This window comes from Phlebotomus papatasi, chromosome 3, assembly GCF_024763615.1.
Source record: "Phlebotomus papatasi isolate M1 chromosome 3, Ppap_2.1, whole genome shotgun sequence".
In the NCBI taxonomy this organism is placed as follows: Eukaryota; Metazoa; Arthropoda; class Insecta; order Diptera; family Psychodidae; genus Phlebotomus; species Phlebotomus papatasi.
The window spans coordinates 29,229,689-29,256,608 of record NC_077224.1 but is presented as its reverse complement, the minus strand read 5'-3'; the positions used below and the strand labels follow the sequence as shown (position 1 = coordinate 29,256,608).

Here is a 26,920-nt window from a genome sequence, read left to right as displayed (position 1 = left end):
ACTTTTCCGGCTCTTTAGTTTGTTGTTTGTGTTTGGTAGCTTTTTGTGCGCCCTTTTGCTAGATTGTCTCTTGGGGGTCCGAAATTTTCTTCAACATCCCCCTTGCCAGTATCTTGACAAGGAGAGGCTGTGTTCGAAGTAGAAGAAAAAAAATCCCTCACATGAGGAGTAGGAATAAGGATAAAAACAGCAGTGAGAAAATATGATAATAACTTTCCTACATGAGGACTTTAGTGCACAGTGTGAAACGACAAGAAATAGAGGGTAAAAGTTTAGTGTGAAAGGACATTGTAGGAGAGGGGAAAAGGAAAAGTTTCACCGCCGAAAAAAAAGTCAGTACACCTCCAACCATCCAATACAAAAAAAAAACTGTAACAAAAGGAGGATGGTAGAGAAATTTATTTAATATTCTCCATATTCCCGCGCGAATATCCCCTTCTCGCATCCCCCCCCCCTCCCCCAGAGCACTTCCACTCAGATGGGCGAAAAAGCCCTCGGGGGAGAAGTTTGAGTGAAATTTATTGGCAAAGATTAAATTCAATAAGTGAAGAATTGAACTGTAAATTATTTTACAATGACAGACAAATAAATTGTGATAAACTTTATATATATAAGCAACAACAGAGGCTCAAGAGAGTGAAAGTGTGAAAAACTTGGAAGGGGTGGTGGAAGACGAACGAGAAAATCATTGAATTTTCCACATTTACCACCGTGAGGAAAATCTTTGTATAGTGCAAGGAAAAGGAGCGCAAAAACACTGGTGAGGCCAAAGAAAACTCAAGGCGGAAGTGAGTGGCTCTTTTCATGCACTATAGTTTTCTTCCTCAGCACGCACACCACATATAGTTGAGAAAAAGAATAAAGGGAGAATGGTGGCAAAAACATAGCATCATCAATAGAATTTGCAACTTGGAATTCAATATTACAAGTTTGGTACTGTGTAAAGAACTATAAAACGGAAATAAGAACAAGAGGGGTGCACATTGGAGAAAATACAATTTCTTGTTCTTGTTTGTTGTTCCAACATACATGGAATAGCAAGAAAAATTCTTCAGTCGAAAATTTCCCCAATGAAGGGAGCAGCCAAGGGGGACACATCACAACTGAAGATAACACCATCAGGATATACAGTGCATTGAAATCATTTTTGAAAAAATCTCTTTGGAAGTTATAAAGAAGTGCCTCAAGGAGGAAACTGACAAAAATTATTTTCAAATAAGTCCTTTTACATGTAACCCCACACCAAATTGAGCTACAACTCCCAGAGATAATACTCCTATAAGAGGGTAAAAGAGTCGAAGAAGTAAAAACCAAACCCCACAAAAGTGGGGTGGCACAGTGTACAACGAAATTATTAATTGTGGCTTTCCGGATGGTGAATCATCATCCCTTTTTGTGACTCGTTCTGGCTTTTTTCCTCCGCAGCACCAAAAACTTGTGTATACTGTTTGTGGCTCATCCGCCGCCCGTTTGGAGGGAAAAGTTTGCCGCAGGACGATACAGAGACCACAATTTTCTGCCGTGTTGTTTTTCACCTCATCCCCTCAAAGAACTCCACTCAAAGATCCACCCAGCATTCGCCACTCCGGCAAACAAAAAAAAAAAGAAAGCGCGCGAGTGGAAAGAAAAGTGCGTAGGTCTGAGAAGGAAGTGAGTTCGCGATACCTTTCCCATTTTAAACCACCCCCAATGGATTCTTCTCACCCACAGCAAGAGAGGAATATTATAAACTTTTTAGCATAATCGTCTGTGAATTTCCTTTTCTCATCCCGTGTATCCCCCTCATGGACTTTTTGCACGGTGTCATTTCATCACCGAGTGCAAAGTGGTGGTGAAAAATACAAAGTGACAACAATTAAATTTATTTCAATTCACTTTTTTATTTTTATTTTAATCTCTCTCTCCAGAGTCTCTGAAATGGAAGAGAATCTCATAGGAGAATCAGGACAAAAGTGAATATTCCATCGTTTCTATACAAGCATAAATGAATTGAAATAACAGAAATCAATGGGATTTCCACTTTTATAATATGACAGTGTGAGAGAAAAGTGAAGAAAGCAACTTCCTCGAAGGAATTATTCGTGCATTAATAATGAAAATTTCACTGTTTTTCCACTCTCAGTGTGATTTTCTTCTGCTTTTCGTGGAACAGTGAAAGCATATCAAGTAGTACTGAAGTCAAAGAAAAATACCAACCACCGCAGCTACCCAGGTGTACACATACAATACCAAAGGGATTGTAGAAGATTTTTTTCTTTCCTTCAAATAATTCGTCAGGGAATCAACATTTGAAAGGGATTTCCCATCTAACAAAGCACACTACCAGGAGAGAAAGACAATGATATTGAAAATGGAATATGTGGAAATTTCATCAGAGATTTTCAATTAAATTGCATTTTTCACTATACCATATTATATATATATAATATATACGTAAATAAGTAGAGTGAAAGCAAGTGGAAGGTATTAGGGGTAAAGAAGTGTGTGAGCTGTTTAAATAAATGGAATCAAAAGGTGGATTTATCCTATTCATTTCCTACTATTTACTCATGCTCAACCTCTATCGATATGCAAATGGATTCAGTTGGAATAGCGATGTGTGTCGTTGGAAAAACAATGAGACACTAATTTGTGATATTCGCACACACAACATTACCCAAGACGACACCTCACCACCATCCAAATCATCCCCAGAGATTTGGATAGGAATTAGAAGTCTCGAAATTAACTGCCGATGGCACAATATAAGTGATTTTAGGGATTTTTCTACTCATGCACAACAAATCAGGGAGATTAGGGTGAAAAATTGTCACCACTGGAAACTTCCTAAGAATCTCGAAGCACTCACTATACTCAATGCATCTGCAAATCACATTGCAGATGTAGAACCTCTCAATACCCTGATATCACTCCAATTGTTAGATTTATCCAATAATGCCATTGAAGTTCTACCACCTGAATCGTTGGATCTAAAGATGCTCAATGTGCTAAATATGTCCAACAATCAACTCATCACCATTCCCCTGAATTCATTCAAGTGGACCCGTCGACTCCACTGCATCAATTTGCATTCCAATCGCCTGGAAAGCCTCCCAGTCGGAGTCTTTGGATGGTTGGAAGTACTCGATACACTCGATTTATCCCACAATCATCTCGACTCACTCACTTTCCTCAATGGTGGTGGTCTTCAGAATCTCAGAGAACTCCACCTTAGTCACAATCGCCTTACCACTCTCACGCGGTACTTTACCACCCTGCAGCATCTGGAAGTGCTGGATCTGGAGGGGAATGCAATTGTACAGGTGTCTGAGGACACATTCAATGGACTGGGACACCTGAGAATGCTCATACTAGCATCAAATAAACTCACTCAACTCCCACCAAGAATCTTCCACCCACTGCACAGCATTCAACATCTCTACATGGAGTCCAATCGATTAACCACTCTGCCCGACAAAGTCTTCTCTGATTGCTGCCGCAAGCTCATTGACCTCAATCTCAGTGAAAATGACTTTTCTTCCGTGCCACGTGGCATTGATACCCTCCACGAACTGAAATCCTTGGATCTCGGTGGGAATCGCATTAGAATAATCAATGGAAGTCAATTGGTGGGTTTGACCCAACTTCTAGGTTTACGTCTCGTGGACAATCATATTGAGAATATCAATGGGGATTCATTTAGACACCTGCACAGCCTCAGAGTAATTAACTTAGCCTCAAATGCAATTCACTATCTTGCCGAAGATGCCTTTGTGGCCAATACAGACTTGAGAGTGATAAGGCTGGATAACAATCACATTTCCAACATTCCGCCACTACTTCTTCTACCATTGGAGTCCCTTGTGTGGCTCAATTTGTCCACCAACCACCTCTCAACGCTCAATTTTGCCGCTCTCCCACCACAACTAGAATGGCTAGATGCCACCATTAATAATTTGGACTATTTGGAGAATTCTGGCAGCAATTTGCACTTATCGCTTCGCCACATTAATTTGGCCGGCAATAAATTACCATCCATGTTTCCGGAAGTCATACCAAATGGTGTTGAGAGTCTCCACCTTGGCAATAATTCAATTGTGCAGCTCGAGAGGAATGTCTTCCATGGCAAGAGTCATCTAACTCATATTGATCTCTCACACAATCACCTTCACTATCTCGACTCATCAATCTTTCCACCCAGGATGATTGTTTCTCTAGCTGGGAATCCCTTCCCATGTGACTGTTCCATTCAGTGGCTCCTGCAAGCCACCACCACTGTCAATCTACCCTTTTGGATTGACGATCTACAGGCTGTAACATGTGTCTATCCTCTAGTCAAGAGAAGTACCCAGCGCTTCCCACTTTACTCCCTCCAGCAGAAAAATCTCATTTGCAAATATCGCGAAAAATGTGATGATTTCTGCCATTGCTGTGACTTTGAGGCATGTGACTGTAACAATTACTGCCCCGAAAGATGTGAATGTTTCTTTGAGGTTCGCGCCGACGGTGCTACACGCTCAAATGTCGTTGACTGTGGTCATGGGAATTTCACAGAAATGCCAGATAGAATTCCTATGGGTGCTACAACAATTTACTTAGACGGAAATAGTGTCAGTGATGTAGGAAGTTTTGGTTTCATCGGGAAGAAACACCTAGAGGTACTCTATCTCAACGGGACAAGTATTCACACAATCCACAATGCCACATTCAGTGGATTGACCCAATTGCGTCACCTCCATCTCCAATTTAATCAGATAGAGTCCCTACATGGTAACGAATTTCATCCCTTGGTGAATTTGCAACGTCTCTATTTGCACAATAATCGCATCGGCAGCATTGCTAATGCCACATTTAGTCACATGACACACCTCAAGGAGCTCACATTGGCCCACAATGGTATCACGACCATGGCACTTCTGCAGCTCCTATCACCCCTCATCAGCCGCCGCATCCTGAGGGACGTGTACGTGGGCAACATCTTCAGCTGCGATTGTACCACTCTCGCCAAGATGGTCACACCACCCCCACGTGATATGGTATGTCAGTCAGCAGAGGGTGGTACAAAACCCATCACAGATGTCTGTGCCCACCTTCCAATCTTTCTTTTGCCACCCAACCGCATGAATTATGTGATTGGCGGTGACTATCTCTCTATTGTGGCTGCAACACTCGTGTCAACTCTCTCTATTGTTGTCCTCATCATCGTAATCTTCATCTTCAGGCGCAACCTCCTGCTGATTCTCTTCACAAAGTGCGGCATCAGGTGCCACACGGGTGACCCATCTAGCGATCGCGACTGCACCAAACTCTATGATGCCTTTGTCTTCTGCTCAAGTCGCGATGCTGATTTTGTGGATAGATTTGTGGTGGCTCAAATGGAGCATATTGGCTTCTCTGTCTACCTCGCCCCTTCACAAAACACCCTCCATGTAGCCCTCGACATTGCCACCAAATTAATCGTCATTGTCAGCAGCACTTTCCTCCAGCTCGAGTGGAAGAGCACCAATTTCCGCACAATACTCACATCACCCAACACCTGGCACGGTGTCATTCTCATTATTGCTGTACCCTTGGAACTTCTCACCGCAGATCCAGATCTCATGAAACTCGTGAAGCATACGACAGTACTGTTTCTGGGTGAGAAGCGTTTCTGGGACAAGCTCAAGTATGCCATGCCACCACGTGAAGGCATACAAAAATCACTGACGGTGCGAAATACCCTCACATGTGCCCCCTCGGACTCCACATCAACATCTACAAGTGGCATTGCCAAGAGAAGCAGCAGTCACATCTACACCACAATCCTGGCAGATGAAGTGACAACGAGACAGGCGTATTTTGTCTAAGTCTCACGCAATCTTCATTTTTTTCCAAGATTTTTTATATATATATATATATATTATATATACACGTCAATTTTATCGCGCAATTCTGTACATTTTTATCTCATTTTTTTCATGTCTCCCTTATATCTTGCGTTATAGTTAATACTTCTTTGCTAATCTTGTTCAATATAGTCGAAACAAAACTCATATTTACGATGAAAATTGAATTTTGAACAGGCAAAAATTGTATAACGATCATTAAAGATATGACAAAAAAAAAAGAAAATATACTATAGACTCTTTCTTTACTTTCTACCCACTCCGTGTCATTTTGATGCTAATCTCCTGGTTAATTTATCCACTTCGAGACCAAGGGTGTCCAAATTTTCCTGCAGAAAAAAAATTACAACACCATCATTCAGCATTTTTTTGTATGCCATCTACAACTAACTGAGAAACAGTGGTACACGCTTCTTCCTACAAAGAATTATTATCAACATGGGAAATCTTTTTTCATATTTTTTTTCACTCATCCGTGTGTTTTATTCAAATATAAAATTATATTATGATATACATTCTAACATTTTCACGTCTTCAGTTTTAACAGTATTTTTTTTGGGAACATAAAAATGAGCATGAAAAAAAACAGGTAAGCTACATCAAAAGAAATTAGTTATCGTATAAATATAAGTTCTTGAGATTAATTTTATTTTAAAGAAACAAATTAAATAAACTTTCTTATAATCCTCATCCTGACAAGTTCCTAAAGACATTTTCCAGTAGTACAATGATCATTTTTTTCCATAGTTATTTGAGTACAGGTTGTCTGAAAAGTTAGAATAAACGACATAGAAGATGAATTACAAAACTAAAAACTAATTTCAAAACTAATTTTTTCCACTAAAAATGATTTTCTAGTTCTAGAACTGTAACGCACTTGACCCAATTCCCCTCAAGTAACCCTCTCTCTAAAGCATTGCGGAAGGCTTTTTCTGGATGTTTTGCAAATATGTTTCGACGGCTTTTCCATTGTTTCTTTATTCGATTTAAAACCGTTGGCTACGGAAGGACTTTTTCACGTTTCTGGTCTGGACAGATAGAAATCCCTGAAGTCCTTAAAAGTCAAATTTGTAATTCAAATCTTCAAATTTCAACATTATTGTCGAAACGCCTTTGTAAGCAGATTTTTCGATTTAGTGAAAATGTGTTTTTTAACATGACAAAATTCTTGTTTTTTCATTAATTTTTGGGTTCAATTTGTTTAAAGTTTCACAATATTATCCAAAACTAATTGTTTTACCTTATCAACAAATATTGTGGAAATTAAGATCGAAATAATTCCGGTATAAACTTAAGATTATGGTAATAGATCCTAAATCTATTTAAATTTATAACAGAATACATGAAATCGGTTTTAATATATTGGGTGATTGCGGAAGTTCATGGGTCAAGTAAAGAAAAATTTCAACATATCATTTTACTTATAGAAATAATATAGTTTATGTAATCAAGGATATAATCTCCATTAATCTTAATAATTGTTCCCAAATATAATTTAACTTTTTAAAGAGTCTTTTAAAAAAAACCAGTGATAATCCTAAATCAGCTTATAGAGGTGCGATTCCTTCATTGCAAATTTGGATTGTGGCAAACTCGAACGATATTTATAAATAAATGATGCAAATTCCGTTTAATAATTCTTAAAGGTATGAAAAAAAAATTGGATGAGAAATGCATAAAAGTGTATGAAAATCTTTAAAGTAGATTATCTCGGAAACTATGAGAGATAGAGGCCTCAAACTTTATATCCATTTAGAGCCTATTTCAGGCTTGATATGTACAAAATTTCACTTGAAAATGAAAAAAATTAAAAGAAAAATGCATAAAATTGTCTAAAACACTTTAAAATTGATTTTCTCAGAAACTATGACAGATCAATTCATAATTCTCTCGCTCCTCAGAAGCGTAGATCGCCTGACACTATTAGGGAGCACTTCCAGAATGGACCTTGCTAATTTCTCTTTTCATCTTTTAAATTCTTGATTTGTTTTATAAGCTATATTTTATTTCACTTTGCTTCATTTTCCTTTTTTTTAACTATTTTTTTTTATTTTTTCTTTTATGCCACAAATTTGTAAGAGGGAACTACCCTAAGTTTTGTGAGTCAATAAATTGAATTGAATTGAATTGAATCAAGGCATCCAACTTGACATCACACTGAGTTTCGTTTAGGCTTAAGAAGTGCAAAATCCGCGAAAATTTTAACGACCTGCGAAAATCCGCGAAAAATTTAGCGACCCGCGAAATCCGCGAAAATCCGCGAAAAATTTGGCGGCCCGCGAACATTCTCGAAAAATTTCGCAACCCGCAAAAATCCGCGAAAAATTTGGAGGCCCCTGAAAATTCGCGAAAAATTGTGCGGCACCTGAAAATCCGCGAAATTTTTTTTCTAAATAAATACCCAAAATGCATCTTTGTGCAAGTTTATCACTCACATCTTTCCAAAATTCACAATTAACGTCATCTTTTTGCTCTTCATTTTGGAAGTGGCATCCAAAAAAAATCGACTTATTTGAGACATACTAGGGTCGGAGGAACGTCTGTTCGACAGGGAACCCCTATTGACACTTTTGTCAAAATGTTGAAAATTATTTAATGTATCTAGTAAAATATAAGTAATATAACGTTTTTTCTGTAATATACCTTTACTATAAACAGAGATGTTCAAATTTCATATCCCAAATGGTACAGAGTGGGGTGTCAATAGGTGCTGACACGAGTTCTTAAAGTGTCAATAGACGTTTCTTTCACCCTATATAAAAATAAATGGAAGCAAGACACTGCATCCACCAAAAATTGAAAAGTTAAGCAATGGACACACTTTAATTACATTTGTGAAAGTGACCTATGAACTTACGCAATCATCCATTACTTAAAATGGTTCGAATGTGGCTCAGAAACTTGCACTGGAAAAACTTTTTGATAAATTTTTAACGTTCGCAGCACGAATTTTTCCAACAGTTTTCACATAAATTATCTTTTTTGCAAGGTATGTCGTATCTATTTATTTGAGATACCCATGATATGTGCAATTTTAGGCCTAATAACATTTGGATTAGATAACAGTAAACACGGATTAATTTCACGATTTCTGGGTTGGAGCACATTTTGGACTCCCACTACATGGTTTATCTTTGAGCTTTCCAGACCACCTTTATATTAAAATTTTAAATGATCAACTCCATCAACTGCAAATATATGATTTCGAAGAAAGAGATGTCCCTAGTACGTTTACCATTTTGGAATGGATTTCAATTGCTTTTAAACTTATTTCATCGAAGAACTTTACCACTGCACGAAGATTCAATTATTTCATTATGAAAAATGCACTCACACGTCAACTTTAATCAATTTGCAAAACAAGACAGAATTTCCAGATAGAAATAAAACTTGACATGAACTCATAACTAAATGAGTGGTACTAAATAATACAATCGACTCTCTCGCTTGCGAATGGCTTTTGGGATATTTACTGCCGCAGAAAAAAACTTCTAAATCGCATTTAAAAGGTACAAATAAATTGAATCATTTTGGAAATATCCCCAGAATACAGTTTTGTCAATAAAAGGGTATTTGTTGAAGAAAAAAAAATCTTGAAAGTTTCAACGCAACAGTGCTTTGCCATAAATATGTTGCCTAATTATATTTGAAGTTAATACAATTAGATGTGAGTGAAAACTCAAATATAACTTTAATTAAAAAAAAATATTGTACGCAATATACATAAAAATAAACAATTTTATAAAAGTTTCGCAAATATAAACTAGTACAAATTGAATGAAATGAGAGAAGCAAATTCATTGTAAGAATTTCGGAAAATAATTTTGAGGAAAAATTTGCATTTCAAACATTGCAGAACTATTTTTTTACATAAACATAATTAAATATGCTTTTTTTACAACTCGAATTGCACAGAGAAAGCAGCTTATAAAACCTCGATTTTGAGTTAGGGGAATTGGGGCTACTTTGAGCTATAAAGCTACATTGATATACAATTTTTTTGCATAGAGCAAACTGGGTTTTAACGTAATGTAATTTAGATAGACAAAACAATTGTGGATCTAAATTAAATTATAGTAAGGTCCAGCTTTCTTCAGAAATATGCGAAAATATCGTATATCAATGAGGACCCACAGCTCAAAGTAGCTCCACCTCCCCCTATATCTATTTCGACTCGTTACCCCCAAAGAAGTCGTATTTGGTAGAATTTTGGAAATCTAAAGTTTCGAGATATTTGACGTCATCAATCATTATAATGCCTCTTATTTTTCTCCCTACCAAACTACGTTTTATTAGAAGTTCTCGAATACGAGTTGTGCGATATTTTTCATTTTTGCATATGCTTTAGAAATTACCCAAGCAGACATTAAGTCCCTATACAAAAATACCTCTGAATCATTCCTAAGAACGGGTTTTTCAAAGCCAAAAGTTAAAAAGGCTCTAGTGAGTATATTTCTCAACCAGATGATATCAACTTTGACCTCGTGGGAAAGGTCTTGGAATTCCTGACAAAATTATGCTAATTTCAATCGGTTATGAACCGATACATAACCGATAACTAATTTCTATCCGAAATTCTATTATAATACTACTCTTAAGGCATTTTGGACAATGTTTTGGGTGATTTATAAATCGGTTGTGACTTGTGAGCTGGTAATGTACCTGTTACAAACCGATAAGTAATTTTTGCCAAAACCCAATTTTAGTACTCTTGTACTTTTCTGTGGAATTTTTTGAGTGATTTATGAATCGATGCAAATCATTTGAGAACCGCTAAACGGTAAAAGATGTACAGTAGACTCTCGCTCAATCGGCTCTTTTTCAATCGGGCGAAGAATTTTGTTGTCAATTTTCATGTTTTATTTTGAAGCAAATCTGTTCGAATTCGCTATAATTCCTCTTGTTTTATCGTGATTCTTTATAATTGAATGTTTTTTTTTCTAGAATTTACAATGACTTTGACGCCGGAATCTCTCGATAATTTGGATGACATTTTGCCCCATATGACCGAATGAGAGAGAGCCTACTGTAAAAGTATTTTTGAGGTATAGCAATTATGTCACGAGTCGAGTTCGATCATTCCGCTAAGCCTGGGACGCTTTGTCACCCACTTTTAAATGATTACTAAATTTTATTTCAAACTAAAAAGTAACTCATTATTCTATGTGAACGTCATATAAAAGATATAAAAATGTATAATCAATAAAAATTATTTACGGGATATTTCATGATTAAAAAAAGGCATTTATCTATACATAAATTTTAAATTGTGATATAAAATTTACACAATAATCATTTTCATGAAAAATCCCTCACACTTTACCGAGGATACTCATTACAGTTTTTTAATGTATTTAAATTTCATTTCTCCTCTATGAATAATCAATTAATGATTTTAGGGATATGGAAAAAATATGAACAATATCCCTTGCAATAAATATTTTTTCGTCGTCAACGAAATTTGTAAATTAATTGCATGGAAGGAAATAATTATGCTATTCAAACAGCGATAATAAAAATATCCAAATATGAAAGGAAAAAATTTGTATGAATAATATTCATTCAGTTTTTATTGTCTTTTCATAGTACTCAAAAAAAAAAACAACAGTTTGAAAGGTACCAAACTATTTCTTTGTATTATTAACTTGAAAATTTTCATCATGTTAAGTGATACGCAAAAAATCTAAATAAAAATTGCTCACAATAAAAAAAAGTTGAAAGAGCTTAGTAAGCATGAGAAAAAGAACGAAAAAGAATTTTCTATTTCCATAGAAATGCTAAATCCCATTTAATGTTTTTCTTTCATCGTTGATAAAAACCCTTAAGCATGAATTTAATTTGCTTTCTCGAAAAAAAATCTCTTCCCCTTTTTTTGCTTTTGGAAAATATAATCATCTCACAATAAGCACGATTAGAATTTCTTCCCACTTGTAAGGACATTGTGTGTGGATGATATATATGTATATATTAACTATAGTTTTAACACAGTTGAATAGAAGAAAGTTGTTTTACTTTTGAGGCCAATTTTGAATATTGCGATTTTTGACACGTCTTCCCCAGTATTGGAAACTTTTTCAATCTCAAACTTGGGGCAAAGTCGGAAACAGTTGGTAATTGCTTTGTTGAACGTGTTGGAGGTACTTCTATACAAATAGATTTGCCACAAAATGTAATATTTCACCTAGTTATGAGACAATCAAAACGTTATTGAAAAATACGTAGAAAATCCATTCAATTAAATAAATTGTTTTAATCCCTTTCTCCTGTCAAATATCCCAATTTCACGAAATTTATCAATTTGATTTATTTTCTACGAATCCAATAATAATAATGAATAAATGTAATAAAATTATACCCGAAATCTTTGGTGTATGTTAGGATTTCTGCTATATGAATGTATCGTAATATATTATAATTGTGAAAATGCAGTGTTGGCAAAAGAAATATTAGAGACGCCAAATATGTAAGCAGAGGAAAAAGTTTAGTTTGGAATCTCGAATATTGAGAATTTTCATTTTCGCCCTTAGGGTACAAGACTCTCTTCAAACTTTCTTACAAACACAACAAAAAGTATTAAAAATATTCAACGACAAACTTTTTGGAAATGATTAAGTAATATCACAAATATGCAGTATATCCAATTTAGAAGTTTAATTGAATTAAAATTTTCATGAGTCATTTCAGAGTTCGAGATTTTCTGCAACGTAATTCAGTAATTCCGATATTAAATTAAGGACTTTACATGGAATCAGCATTTTTCAATTCTGACAAATTTACTTTTTGTATAGTAATTAATCACATAAATATTCATCATTAAATCATGATGACATGTCTAAGTCTATAAATTTATTAAAGTCTTACTTAAAGCTATTTAATTTATAAACAACAAACAATAAATTTTTTGGGATTTTTTTTAATATAATATAGTCTATTTAATTCCAATTAGTCTCCTATACAAAGTAAAAATTTCCCAATAATAGTGTCTGTTAATAAATTACAACGGTTAAGCCATAAAGATATACCTTATGACAAAAGACCTTATAGTCGAGTGAAAGGATAATAGGTACAATTTTGATGAATGAAATACGTCAGTTAAATTAGCATTTTTCGCAACAAATTTAACAATCAATGACTATTTCAAAAAATTTAACACTCAGTACAGTTATGAATCATCTTGGCATCATATACATTTTATGTTAATGCTTAAAAATGTTTATTGCCCTTTAAAAAGCCAAAAATTAATCATATTAAAAATTCGTAACGTAACTACTACAGATCGTTCCGACCGCCGGACGGCTTGACAGGGCGGTCTGTAATTACGCACTCCATTATGTAAACTAAACACACAAAAAATTAAAATAATAAGAAATGAATAATTAAAATAAATAAAAAAATCAAATATAATGCACATTATTCGTGTAGTCAATCAAAACTGTACTTACACACTGAATCTTTAAAAAAATAATGAACAAAATTCATTAAGCACACAAAACCAAAGGCAATATTAACAAAGCCTTAAAAGTTTAATAATAAATAAAACTCCTAACTTATTTCATTCTTTCAATGTACGATATATTGCCTCTAAGTATGAAAATTATACGTTTATTGAGGGGTTACGTGAGTCAAAAAGACTGGAAAACATCATATTTTCTCTTTATATTTCAACATATAAAATTTTTATTTTAAGTTTATAAGTAGTACTACATTTATACTATATTTTCTGAAATTTTCATTTAAGAATCTTAAAAATTCAGCAATTGGGACTTGATTTTCGGAGACTTTTTTTCACAAGATTTCTCAGTGTAATTCATCTGACGTCAAAAACTGAATATTTTCTGCTAGCTGATGAGTTAAACTTGAACTGTTCAACGTACTTGAACGGTATATTTTTTTTTAAACGAAATATGGATTTTCGGCGGAATTTTATACAAAAAATACAATTTTCGGAGTATTCCTACACCACGTTTGGTCTTGTAAAATAAGTTGTGATTAAGATAATAAAAATTCTACCGTTCAAGTACGAGTTCAACTCATCAACTAACAGGAAATATTTAGTTTTTCGAAAAAGGATGTTTTTTTTTCAAAAACCGTCTTCAAAAATGCGACTGAATTTTTAATATATTGAAATGAAAATATCAGAAAATATAGTTAAAAATGGATTCAGATCTTCCGATGTTCGTCAGAGGCTACTACTTTTCCTCAATTTAAAACTCAAATTTATCTCCAAAGCTTTCGACCATTGGTATGGGTTTTCCTCAGTGGGTCAATTTAATTTTTTTTAATTAACTGGGAAACGTCTACTGTCAGCTGACATATACAAACATCACCTCTAACACTTTTCAGCTTCTTGAGATTTTGTATATTCTTATTTTCTTGAAATTTTTTTTTGTCAACAGAAAGACAAAAAAAGTATAAATCACTCAGTTCATTACCAATCCATTGTATCCTGTGTAGGCTTGTCAAGAATTCGAAGACCTTTCCAACGAGCTCAAACTTGATATCATTCGGTTGAGAAATACGCCCGCAGAGCTTTTTTTAACCTTTAACTTTGTTAAAGGTTAAAATTGTATTTTTTGTATAAAATTCCGCCGAAAATCCATATTTCGTTTAAAAAAAATATACCGTTCAAGTTTAACTCATCAGCTAACAGAAAATATTTAGTTATTAAAAATTATTCTCTGGTATTTTTGAACAAGGACGAATATCCGCCTTGTTACTCTCTGAAACATATCCAAAAATGATTTTAAAAAATCCACAACACTTTTTCGAACAATCCTCAAAGGGGAAATTAATGAGGGGATTTTAATAGTGCCAGGATCAACTTATGGTGGAGGTCCCCCGAATGTCCCTTTAATCGTTTGAGCTCTAGGCGTTGTAACGATCGGACAGACATACTGGCGGACAAACAGCGTAAAGCTATTTCTCAGAAATTGTCTGAAATGCGAATAAATGTTGAAAAAAGTGGTCCCGGGGGGTGGAAGGTGGAAATTTTTGGGATTGAAAAAATCGAGGGTCGAGAGTTATATATACTGTACTTTCTGTGGAGTTGCAGAAGTAAAATCAGCCTTTAGTATTTAGAACCGATAGATGAATTGTATTGCAGCGTAGAATTCAAAAGTTAATACCATATATTGAATTGGTATTTACGAAAATCGATTGGCTTTGATGGACTGCAAAATGGGAGAAGACAAATACCCAAAACAGCCTCTTTAAACATTCACAATTTTGACGATTTATTTTATATGGTTAGTCAAATTTTATTGGATTTCACATTGAAAAATAAAACATGAAAAGAAGGATGTTTGCTTGAAGCACGTAATTTATGCACTACCGGATATATTAGATTCTTCGTTATGTGGAGCAAACATAGCAGAAACATTAGGTTAGGGTAAAGTACGATATAACTCTAGTAATATTTGAACGAGTTTTCATACTTTTTCTTTTATATATTTTTTTGCAATATACAAGACTGTTTATTAAAAGAACTCTATTAACTTTTTTCACTAGTAATATAGAGACATTATTGAAGTGACTCAATTATAACATGGAAATTCTTTGCAATATTTGAACATTGGATTTGCATGAAAGATACATAAAATATGTATGTAATACTCAGTACATAAAAATATGGCAACACTGACACATATGTGTTGTATCGAATATTCGATGAACGTTCGGTAATTAACGTATAGAAGGCTCTTGTTACTAACAGACATAAATCGTTCGGTCATTTAATTCAGTGATTATGCCAATTAAATTTATATGGAAATTCGAGAACTATTTTAAAATCTGAATTTATCTGAAATTTTAATTTTAAAATATGTAATTTCTTTATTAAACTGTGTCGACGTATAATTTTAATAAATTAAACGTATACTAATTGAAAGAAAAAAACTGTTCAATTATTTTCAAAGGATCATAAATTTAAATTTTATGCTTTTAACTCTTAGTTGTTCAACAAAAAGCTAATGGGCCAATCCATCTCAAGACGACCGAAAAAATCGCAAATCGCGGGGTCATGGTCTCAGATGTTTCTGAATTTTACATATGTTAAAATACAGGATAAAATAATATACCCCTATTTTTTTTTCGCCCAAAAAAAATTCCTGGCCGGAGATACATGGCGCCAAAGATGGCGTCTCGCTCTTTATTCATCAAATGAGATTTTTGGCAAATTTTTCAAAATGCTCTATCTCGTGAACGGGTTGAGATTTCTTCTTACTCTTTTTTTTATTTGAAAGATAATTTTATGCTCTTTAAAACGATATACGAGTTTTCGTATTATCTGTTCGAGTTTTTTTGTAACGGTTTTTTTGAAAAAAATTAAAAATTAATTTTTCTCAAAAACACCATTCTCAAAAATTTTCATTTTTTTACTGTTGATCAGTAACATTGAGTACTACATTCCCTGAAAAGGTGAGTTTCCACTTTTGCGCTTATTTTTTTTAAAAAAATATTCAAATATTTACAACATTTTCAAAAAAGGAAAAATACCAGATAAACTCAAAATTTTGAGTTCAACTTTTCAGGGAATATAATACTCCACAAGAATATTAACCATATCCATATCCATATCCACAGAATATTAACCAAAAATTCAGACTCTCTAATTTCGTAAGTTAGATGTTAGAAAGTCAAATGCACCACATTAAAAAAATCACAAGACAAGAAATACTTTGCCAAATGGAAATGAAATTTGATAGATTCATATCAAGAGTGATACTGAATAATCGACTAATATTAAATCATTTAATTAAATACGCCAGTCCACAAACTTCTCAGTTAACCTCTATATTTTAATATTGATTGGATTTCTTGCATATTCAAATTCTGCATTAAAATTCACTAAATTTCCTGGGTGAAAATTAAAAAAAAAAAATATTATATATATTGAGATAACTAAAAATAATTTTCAGTTCTGTACGTGTTATGCAATTTTTATATAAAAAAAATAAGTAGTGAAGGGTGAGTTAAATTTACCATTTAACTTATTTAAATAACCCTATTTTTAATGAAAAGGTAAAAGATACAAACTTCCAGTCTTCGGTCTCCTCCATGCCCACCAAAGCCGTGTTTTTTGGTTTTTATTTCGAAAACGGCTCTTACGATTTCATTTATTTTTGGATATGTTTTGGAGATGGTCCAGGCGAACAATTCGTTCAGACATACCTAAAGACCAAAAAAATATCGGAATCTTGAATTATTGACGGTCAAAGTTTAACTACCTCAGAGGGCTTATTTTTCAACAGATTTGGTTAAATTTGTAACAGTAAGGGATTGGTTATGTATCCGTAAATGACTTTATAATCATTTCTTTACCAATTTTCGATTTTGAAATGCCTTTGTTACTTATGAATTAATTTAATCGCTAATATATCAGTGAGCACCAAAATACGAAGTGCTCTATCTCGTGAGTTCGAACATTCTGCAAAACTGGGACGTATTCAAGCAAATATGGAAAAAAATTGAAATTTTGAGCCCTGCTTTTAAAATATTTGCCCTTCAGGACATATTAATTTTCATCGACTTATTTTACAAAATTTATGCATCAGTGTGTGTTTGTTAAATAATTTGGATATCCTCGGCACGAATCATTTTCCAAAATGATTCTCTTCCAGAATTAGCTTTATAAACAATGACCATTTGGGGTAAAATTTGTCACAGTGCATGGGGTAAAAATTGACAAAAAACGAAGGAATCCGATTTTTCACCCGACGAAAAGAAATGTCCATTACAAACTAGTCCATTACAAACTAGTTCTGATAAGACTACAAACGATCTCTGAGGCAGTATAATTCCAACAGGAAGGGATTAAAGGATTTCTGGAAAAATTTCTCGCATTGCGAATGTGTTTTTTTTACGGATTCTTATAATGCTCTCCTTGAATTTTTGTCTTCTATTTTGCTATATGACATTTATTCAGTAAACTTGTTCAATTCATCTCGCCTTATTTTGCACTTCTGCCTTTTCGAAGCCGGCGAAGAGAATATTCTTGCCACTTCAAATGACTTCAAAACGCCAAACACTTAGATTTTTTTTATTATATATGAATAGTAGACTTCAGAGGACGATTACTATAGGGGTCCATTGAAAAAAAGTGTTCTTTATAGTCCAATTATTTTAGAAATCTCTGTTCGGTGCTACCCCATGTTCGATGGTGCCCCAGTTTCCCCTAGATAATAAAAATGATCTAGGGTAAACTGGGGCACCAACAAACACGGGATAGCACCAAACAATGTGATTTTTTAATCGGATATTCAACTACAGAGGATAAGACTTATAGAAATTTATAGGCATTATAGGGATGCCCGTCCACTGAAGAAATGGTTAACCCTCTAACAGTGTTTTCTTTAATATCCAAAAAAAAGTAGTTAAATAATTTTATCTAGGGTAATTAATGGTCCGCTGAACTCAAAAATACCATCCATTCTTCATTATCTCTTTCCGTTTGGGCGCCAGGTGAGAAAAGGTAAAGACCGCCTGGAAGCGGTCATTTCTGTTTAAGGCATCAAAAGACTGAAATATTTTTATTGAAAAATAGTGAACAAATAGTAAAATAAATTAATTTTTAACGTTTTTAATGTTGTATGATTATCTAAGAAATGATAATTTTTAGGAAAAAAAACGTTTATAATTTTTATTATTAGACGTTAATGAAGCTCAATGTGTTTCAATAAGTCTGATTTTTACCGAATAGGTCACAGATCAGCTATGAAAACGCCACCTTCTTGTATAATTTGAAGGTCCTTTAAAATACATTGCTCATCTTCTGGTTTTATTTCACGATCTGTGGCATTAAAGGACGAATTAGGGAACTCATCATCACTGTTGAAGTCTGCTTCTTTATCAAAATTTCGCTTAATTCACAGAAATCGAATATTTTACTCATTCTGGACAGTCTTCGTGTAATCTCAATTGTTTTCCATGATTAATATATTGCAAAATAATAATATATTTTACTAGAACAACCAAAACAATTAAATAAAAAGTTCAGTAATTTTTGAAAATTTTGCCCTTGAACCGATAAGACCGCCCACAGGCGGTCTTCCTTTTTTTCTTCTAAAACTCTTACTTCTAGTTTTTTCACACTTATCAATTGAAATATACAAACTAGAAGAACATATCTTCAGAAAATGAGATTCTTACTACAGTTAGATTACTTTAAAATAATCTTTTTTGCATTTGAAAACGAAAAATGTCGCTCGCGACATTTTATTTTTTTTCTCTGACCTGCAAAACTGAAGATGGTAAGCAAACGAGAGATCAAAATGAGTTCAGCTTCAGAAAATAAGTTAGTAAGACTATAACTGAGGCCACTGTAGATATTTCAACTTCAAATAAGTAATATTATCGCAGTAAATGCGATTTATAGAATGACCGCCTGGAGGCGGTCTTACCCGTTAGAGGGTTAAGGTTGTCCAAGTAGTTTAGAAATAAAAATTAATATTTTGTGCTACCCCATGTTTGGTGATGCTTCCGTTTCCCCTACAAAAAATTATAAAGAAATAAAATTTTCTTACCAAAATATGTCAATTGGTTATTTCTTTCATTAAAAAGAGCTCATGAAAGTGCGAAAGAAAACGATTAAAAATACCCCATGCCTGGCAAAATTTGCCCCTCGAAGTTTTGAGAATTTTGACGTAATCTTTTAGAAACACGGCTCGAAAAGCGCATTCACTTTCAAGATAATGAAAAGTGAACTGCAGCAAATTTCCTAAAAGTACATCTTCAATAAAAATCATCCAGGTTATCTGAGAGCTTGTGAAAAAAAAAATAAATAAAATATCCATTTTGACAAATTTTGCCCCAATCTCCCCTACTCATTACTCCGCCATTTTGTAATTTCTTTTGGAAAAATTTGTTTATAGGCACTTTAAATATTAATAAATATATACTAAAAATTTCATTAAGATTGGTCATTTTCATTATCATAAAAAAAATCTAAGGAAAATTTTGCCCTTCTAATAAGTCATGCATGCTTGACTTAAACTGCTCCTAAAACCATTCACAATTTCTTTTGTCAAATAAACAAAATTTTATGAAACTAAATGTATTATTTTCTGTCAAATATTCACAAATAGGGTAACTGTGCCAAATTTCGGCATAGTTGCGTGCCAGCGCCAAAGCCTCAAGTTTGAAATGTAATATTTTTAATACAAATTGTTTTTTTTTATTCTTTCTTTTTAAGGAGTGTTGCTTGGGACTTTATACGCAGTTTATCACCTTCATTTTCACTCAAATCATTCATATTCTATTTTAAAATAAATAAAAATGTAGACACAGCTTTGGTGGCCTATTTCGGTCACCTTCATTCTTAAAGTTCCTTGCCTTCCTAGAATTTTTCCAGTGTCTTTTTCACATTATCTCGTGTGTCGAAACGACATTTTTGTTATGTTTTTGCATTGTATGATCTCTGAAGTACGCTAAAACTAAAATTCATCGAAATTCGAGGAACAAAAAAATGGCCGAAATTGCAAGCCGGCCGGAATTTGGCACACTTACCCTATTAAATAATTTTCTTTTTTTAAATCACAATATATGGATGGGTTATGTTAAAGATTAAAAGGAGAATCTTGATTGATCTGAAAAATGTTTTATCCGACACCGGAATAGAGCATCATTTTAGTTTGGCAGCAAAAAACGGCAGTTGCATTATTTATGAGATGACCCACAAAACAGGCAAAGGGAAGTCAGGATTGCGTGAATTTCCAACCTCTGACAGGAACTAGGTATATGGGGGTGGGGGGACTATATGCTGAAGGTTAAAGTCATAATCAATCTTGTATCGAATAGATCCAAAGTGGTATGAGGGAATTTCCTCGTAAATGCCAGAGTGTGGTGGAGAATGATATTCAGGGAATAACTTCCTTTTGTTGAACTACTGAAATATACATAACATTTCCTCTAGCACACACGCATAATATACACCATTATTAAAAGGTACAGGAAGAGAAGGGTATCTTAAAGAATAAAGCTAGAATGTCAATCGATCTTTTGTCAGAATTGGGAGAATAATGTAGTTTAAGGCATGTTAAAAGTTGAAATGGTCGTCTGTTCAAGAACATTTTTTTTTTTTGTAAAGTTAGAGGGCATTATAAGAGCAAAAGAAGAAAAGAGAGTTCATTTTCCGTTGACCTCAAAATCAAGAGCATCGGATTCTCATAAATAATCCCTCTTGTATTGCCAAGTGACTTCAATAGTATGAAAAATTTATCCCTTTTCCCCATTTCCCATGTTGATAATTTTCCATACATAGGTATATATATATATACAGGTGAAGTGGGTTAAATTTTATCAAACTTACCTTGAGAGTGATATTCTTGAGGAGGGTATCCTCAAGCAGTGCCTGAAGTTTTCGATTGATTTCAAGGGATAAATCGAGGGTCATTTCGGCATTTTTGCTCGATGTAGCTCCACCATAGATTGCAGCCATTATTCCACCACCATATTTGGCCAATTCAGCCTTGTGCCTATCACTTTTGGATGAAGCTAGAGCACCACACTGATCCCGCAGCATGTAATACTGAAGCACCTTGGTCTTCTTCTGTACTTCTGACACCAATGTAGCCGAATGATTCTCCAGAAAATCTATCTTTTCTGCCTGCCTTGCACTTGCTTGTTGCAATCGCAAAATTCGATCAATCAAAGCTTGCCGTGATGGCTCTTGACCACCAGGTACTACTGTTGTCACTGGAGGAGGTGTACTGCAATCTGAATTGCCTACTCTGTGACTTCCTTGTGAATCTGTATCACTAACTTGGGGCGATGATTCCTTTTCTGAACTATTCTCAGATGTCACATGCATCACCTGTTGTCGTCGGCGCATTTTCTCCAATTCCCGATTTAACTCCTTAACAGTCTGTGCGTGCTTTCTTTTGACAGCATCCAAATCCCCAAGAGCCGAATCCAGTTTTTTCTGTGTCCCCTCGCATAATTTAGTCTTTTCCGAGATGTGCTTAGTGAGAAGTATCCTTTCGTCATTCTTCTGATTTCGCTCCTTGTCCAAATCCCTTTCCAATTCACTTATTCGATCATCATAAGTCTTTTTCTCCTTCTTAATGGCCTCATTCTCCAAACATAGTGCAACTGCCTTGGAATTGTACAGAGTTATCTCATTTTGCAACTTTACATTCCTTTCCGTAAGATCCCTATTGAATTGCAACAATTCTGATTCCTTGGTGCGAATCTCTTCCAATTCAGCCAAATTATCCTCATAATTCTTCATAAGAACTTCATACTCACGCCCCTGTCTAGCACTATTCTCCTTCTCCATTGTCAATTGTGCCTTTGTGGCCTCTAAATCACTAAGTTTAGACTGAAAGTCAGCTACTTTTAGCACCTCCTGATCCAACGTTGTCTGCAATTCACTAATTTCACCCTTCAATTTGTCAACTTCATCTCTAAAATTCTCTTTCTCTTGAAATACTTCTGAATACTTTGTTCGCATATCTGTTAAATCAATTTGTACTTCTTGCAATTTCTTCTCCAATGCATCAATTTTCACCTCTTTTTCCTCATTGCCATGCTTTAGAAGGATCAGTGATGCCTGTTGCTCCATACACTGCTTTTCCATGTGAGAAACACGCTCAGAATCAGCCTCGCTCTTCACCCATGCCGCCTCATTGGACTTTAATTGTGCAACTTCCAGTGTAAGCTCTTCCACTCTCTTTTCAGCCACCTGCTTAGCATCAGTTTCCTGCTTTATCTTCCCAGCACTCCATTTAGCTTTTGACTCCAAATTGGAATTTTCCCCCTTCAATCGTTCAATTTCTTTCTGATGTGAACGAATTTCATGGCACTAAAAAGATTTTTTTTTTTCGTGTTATCTAAATTCATAAATGGACAACAGCAAAAGAAATTGTAAATCATAGGGTGGTATGCAAAGATCCCCAAAATAAAGACTTCTTTCAAGAAAAATCCTTGAATTGCAGTAAAAAAATATTTATAAAAAATTGCGTTTTAGAGTCTTTAACTGATCAATTTTGATTTGGTGCTGAGAAAATTATTTTTTTTTACAGCGTATAGGGGAAAAGCTCATAATTTTGTCCAGTTTCTTATTTTGGACACTTTGAGGATAAAATTGGACACTAAAAATAAATTGATTAAAATGATGGATTTTTATTCCATGATTAATAATAAATTCCATCTAAATACTTGTTCTTTTTGGAAGATTTTAACACTAAATACCTCAAATTTTGAATATAATTTGAGTTGAAATTGCTTTGTTGAAAATTCAGTGTGAGCAATTGCTTACGAGAAATATGAAAGAACTGATTGATAGGGGACTCTCCGGTGGTGGCCAGTGGATTTGAAGTCACTTCACAAAGAAAAACACTTCTTCAATCTTTCCCAGAGCTTTCGGTCCTGGATTGAAGAAAGATTGAAGAAGTGTTTTTCTTTGTGAAGTGACTTCAAATCCACTGGCCACCACAAGGAGAGTCCCCTATCAATACACATCACGCCAGTTCTTTATCCAATTGTATATGAAAGAACTTCGTGTTTACTTCAGTCTTATTTAGCTGTGGTGAAGTACTAACAATGTTTCTTCGCTTTTTTTTGAGTGATATTATTGAATATTCATTGAATATTGTGTTGATTCACGTTAGTGGCGATTTGTACATATGATCTGAAGTGAGATTTGCCTTGTGAATTAGATTTTTCGTGTGAAAAATGGGAATATTTTTAAGACATTTACAGTGAGGTGATACTCCTTATTTTGGATAGGTGTTTTTCTCACGAAATTTCGTGAAATTTTAGCTTTTCTGATGACTAGGTTGGACAAATGCCTGGAGAAACAAAGAAGCATCATCTCTACGAACGAGATGTAGCGAGAAATGCCTTGAAGGGCTCCCGGAAAGGCCAGGGAATGAGCGAATCCTCACGTACTTAGAGTACCGAAGTCAACTCACTTTAATGAATGATATGGAAAGTTTCCGGGCTTCTTGTGACATTCTATGTTTCCCTTGCATGAACAGGAAGAGGACTTGGTAAGATTGGTTCATGAAATGAAGAACAATGAGCATCCTGTTGATGCGGATTAGCTGTCCAAATTTACAGCCAAGTTGTCCAAATTAATAACCAAGTTGTCCAAAATAAGAGTCAAATTCACCTCTACATATCAATTCATTTTTAAACGTATTAAAACTAATTTTAGTAAAAATAAGACGATAGATAGCTTGCCAAGTTTCTAAACAACCCTTTCTGAAAAGAGAGTAACAAAAAAAGTCAATTAGTATTGAAAATATCACAATTCAAACTTGGAACATCGATGCTTATAAGCAGACTGTCCAAAATTATGAGCCTTTACCCTATGTATTTTAAAAACATGAAAAAAATAAGTTATACCCAAATAATAAGTTTTTAAAAATCCGATTTAAAGTTCGACTTTTACTGCCAAAGAGAGATATACATACTCCGATTTTGAGGTGTAAATAAATTTCGGCTCCTTTACACCCCAGAGGGTCGTATTTGGGTAGAATTTTGGAAATCTGGGATGGAATGATAACTTTTCAACAAAAGCGAATCGATAGTATCGATAAATCTATACATATCTGTTAGATTAAGTGAATGTCGACTTTTTGCGCATAATCGAGCCATTCATTGTGGCGTTCTTAAAAGAATGTGGCTGTTGATAAATATCTATATTAGTCAAAGGAAGTACAGCTATCGTTTAAATATTTCAGAATCGATAGTATCGAAAATAAATCATTATGTCACCCCTGGTTTCAAGTTTTTCAAGGATCCCGACGTGGATCTGGAGCACTCAAGATCCCGTGTTTGGAAAAATCCCCGGATTTTGAGTACCCTAATACTAAAACCTATAGGTACACTGAGAAAAAAAGAGGCTGTTATTAACATTTTTTCGTCATTACTTTAACACTTTTTGGGTGTAAAAATATATCAACATTTTTTAATGTTAATTTTACAACTTTTAAGGGTAAAATCAACATGAAAGAAGGGTAACTTTAACCCATAATACACCTAAAATGCGTAATATTTACACCGTTTTCGGATCAATACTGCAGGGTAAAATTAACATTTCCGAAATGTTATTTTAACTTTTTCGGATTTCTCTCAGTGTATAGGTTTTTCATGTTTGCCCACATACTGAAATTGAATTTAAAAATTACACTGACTTATGTTATTCTATTTTCTTATGGCATTTTTTCGAAAAACAAAGCATTTTACAATTAAGGAACTATATAAAGATTCTTGTTTTAAAATACAGAATATAATACAAATTACTATACAGAAATGTGGAGGTGATTGAAAAAAGGATGTTGATTTTTATAATGAAAATTCAAAAAAAAAGTGTGTTTATGTAACAAATATTTAATATTTTCCGGTGTTGCATCCGGGTGTTTATATGTGAAATCATTGAAAAGTTTAATTGACGTAAATCTGAGACTTTTTACACTCAGAAAAAAAAACGGGGGTGCGATTAATTTTTTTTCCTCATAACTTTAACACTTTTTAGGTGTAAAAATATATCAACATTTTTTAATGTTATTTTTACACACCTTTTAAGGGTAAAATTAACATGAAAGTGTAACTTTAACTCCTAATACACCTAAAAAGCATAATATTTACACCGATTTCGGATCAATACTGCAGGGTAAAATAAGCATTTTCGGAATGTTAATTTAACTTTATCGGATTTCTCTCAGTGTTGGCCGAATTTAGTAATTTATGGATTTATTTTTTTATGGAGGGAGTTGATTTGTCTAAAATTTCTACCTCTTTCATTTTTTGTGATCTTAAAATTTCAATGAATTATATTTTTTACTATCTTAAAGATATGTATTTAATATAGTCACTTGGTCTAGAAAAGGTGTAATTTGCTTGGCCTTGTATGTCCGTGGTAGCTGAAGCTGCTAAAGAGCTAAATAGTAGGTTTTTCTCCCATAATAAGGTTTAATATATAAACTTAAGTGAAACCCTTCAGTCTTTAATTTGGGATAATTGAGACACCCTATAAGTAGCATTATTTCTTCTTACTTTCTGATCCAACATTGTACATATCCTGTTTTTCTCTCCATTCAACATCTTGATCTTTCCATTGAGCAGCTCACACTCTTTCTGAGCCTCTCTGCTCTTCTTTTCAGCTCCTTCTTTGAGCTGATTGGCATCAATAACCTTCTTTTCCAGTGTGCAGTATTTAATCACAGCATTCTCTTTTTCCCGGACGGCCAAATCTAACTCACGCCGCATCAATTGATTTTCTTTTTCAAGGAGCACCTTGGTTTTATCAAATGTAGATATGGTTTCCTCACGTTGATTAACCATTGTCTGTAAATAGTGACACTGAGCCTGAAGATTTTCAATTGTCACCTTGAGATTAGCCTGCTCCTCCAAATACTTTGAATCTGCTTCATTGACAATTGAACCCGAAATACTTTCCTGCCCACCGTATTCTCCATTGATGATCTTTTCCTCTTGAGATGATTCCGACATCACGTCATCATCAACAGGCTTCTCAGATGTCTGTTTGTTATCCATAAGTACTTCTTCCTCCGTCACAGCTGTGACATTATCCGATGGAGTTTCTGCCTTTGAAACATCTTCCTCCACATTATCATCCTCTTTTACACGCTCCTCAGGCTTTTTTAAGTCTTTCACCTCTGATGTCATCTTCCTTGGACGTTTATCTTCCAATTTAGACACACACAAATCTTTTGGAATTTTACATTTCGGAAAATATGGACTATTTCTCTGAAGTTGATTGAAACTGCATTCTCTCACGTACTTGTTTTCCTTTCACACTTCCACACACTTTCTATCCAATCCACACACAAAATACCTTCCACAAAACTCAGCTGACGTCTGTCAATTTTTTTTTTGACAACACACACACACATCAAAACAAAGAAAATTTTACACATACTGCACTTTTTTCTCAGTGTCATTCAATGAAAAAAAAACTTAGCCACCAGAAAAATCACACACAGAGATCAAATTTTCTTTCATTAATTAAAACATTTTAGTGTAGTGTTTTCATCTTATCGAGAATTTCCTTTGTTTTGCTATTCACCATCCTAAAATAGTGTCTTTAATTA

General features: G+C 34.2%; 2 protein-coding genes and 1 long non-coding RNA gene across 5 annotated transcripts in view; 1 reads left to right on the top strand and 2 right to left on the bottom strand.

The window, feature by feature from the left end:
• Positions 1-26,920, bottom strand: part of LOC129807500 (uncharacterized) — a 112,661-nt gene that overhangs the window by 67,341 nt on the left and 18,400 nt on the right. The window lies entirely within an intron of this gene.
• On the top strand, positions 458-6,097 carry LOC129807491 (toll-like receptor 7). The gene has a single exon (XM_055856787.1). It carries the CDS (start codon positions 2,502-2,504, stop codon positions 5,823-5,825), a length of 3,324 nt encoding a protein of 1,107 aa, XP_055712762.1. The 5' UTR covers positions 458-2,501; the 3' UTR covers positions 5,826-6,097.
• On the bottom strand, positions 5,869-26,672 carry LOC129807493 (coiled-coil domain-containing protein 186). Of its 2 annotated transcripts, XM_055856791.1 has the most exons (3): positions 25,863-26,672; positions 21,169-22,662; positions 5,869-6,193 (listed from the first exon to the last, which is right to left on the bottom strand). In XM_055856791.1, exons 1-3 carry the CDS (start codon positions 26,493-26,495, stop codon positions 6,131-6,133), a joined length of 2,190 nt encoding a protein of 729 aa, XP_055712766.1. In that variant the 5' UTR covers positions 26,496-26,672; the 3' UTR covers positions 5,869-6,130. The 2 variants fall into 2 exon arrangements, with proteins under 2 accessions (XP_055712766.1, XP_055712765.1); XM_055856790.1 differs by lacking the exon at positions 5,869-6,193 and having other exon boundaries at positions 20,928-22,662.

Coding starts and splice junctions, on each gene's coding strand:
- LOC129807491 (XM_055856787.1), top strand. CDS start 2,502: ATGGAATCAAAAGGTGGATTTATCCTATTCATTTCCTACTATTTACTC.
- LOC129807493 (XM_055856790.1), bottom strand. CDS start 26,495: ATGACATCAGAGGTGAAAGACTTAAAAAAGCCTGAGGAGCGTGTAAAA. Junction 22,663..25,862: donor GTACAATGTTGGATCAGAAA/GTAAGAAGAAAT, acceptor AAATCTTTTTAG/TGCCATGAAATTCGTTCACA.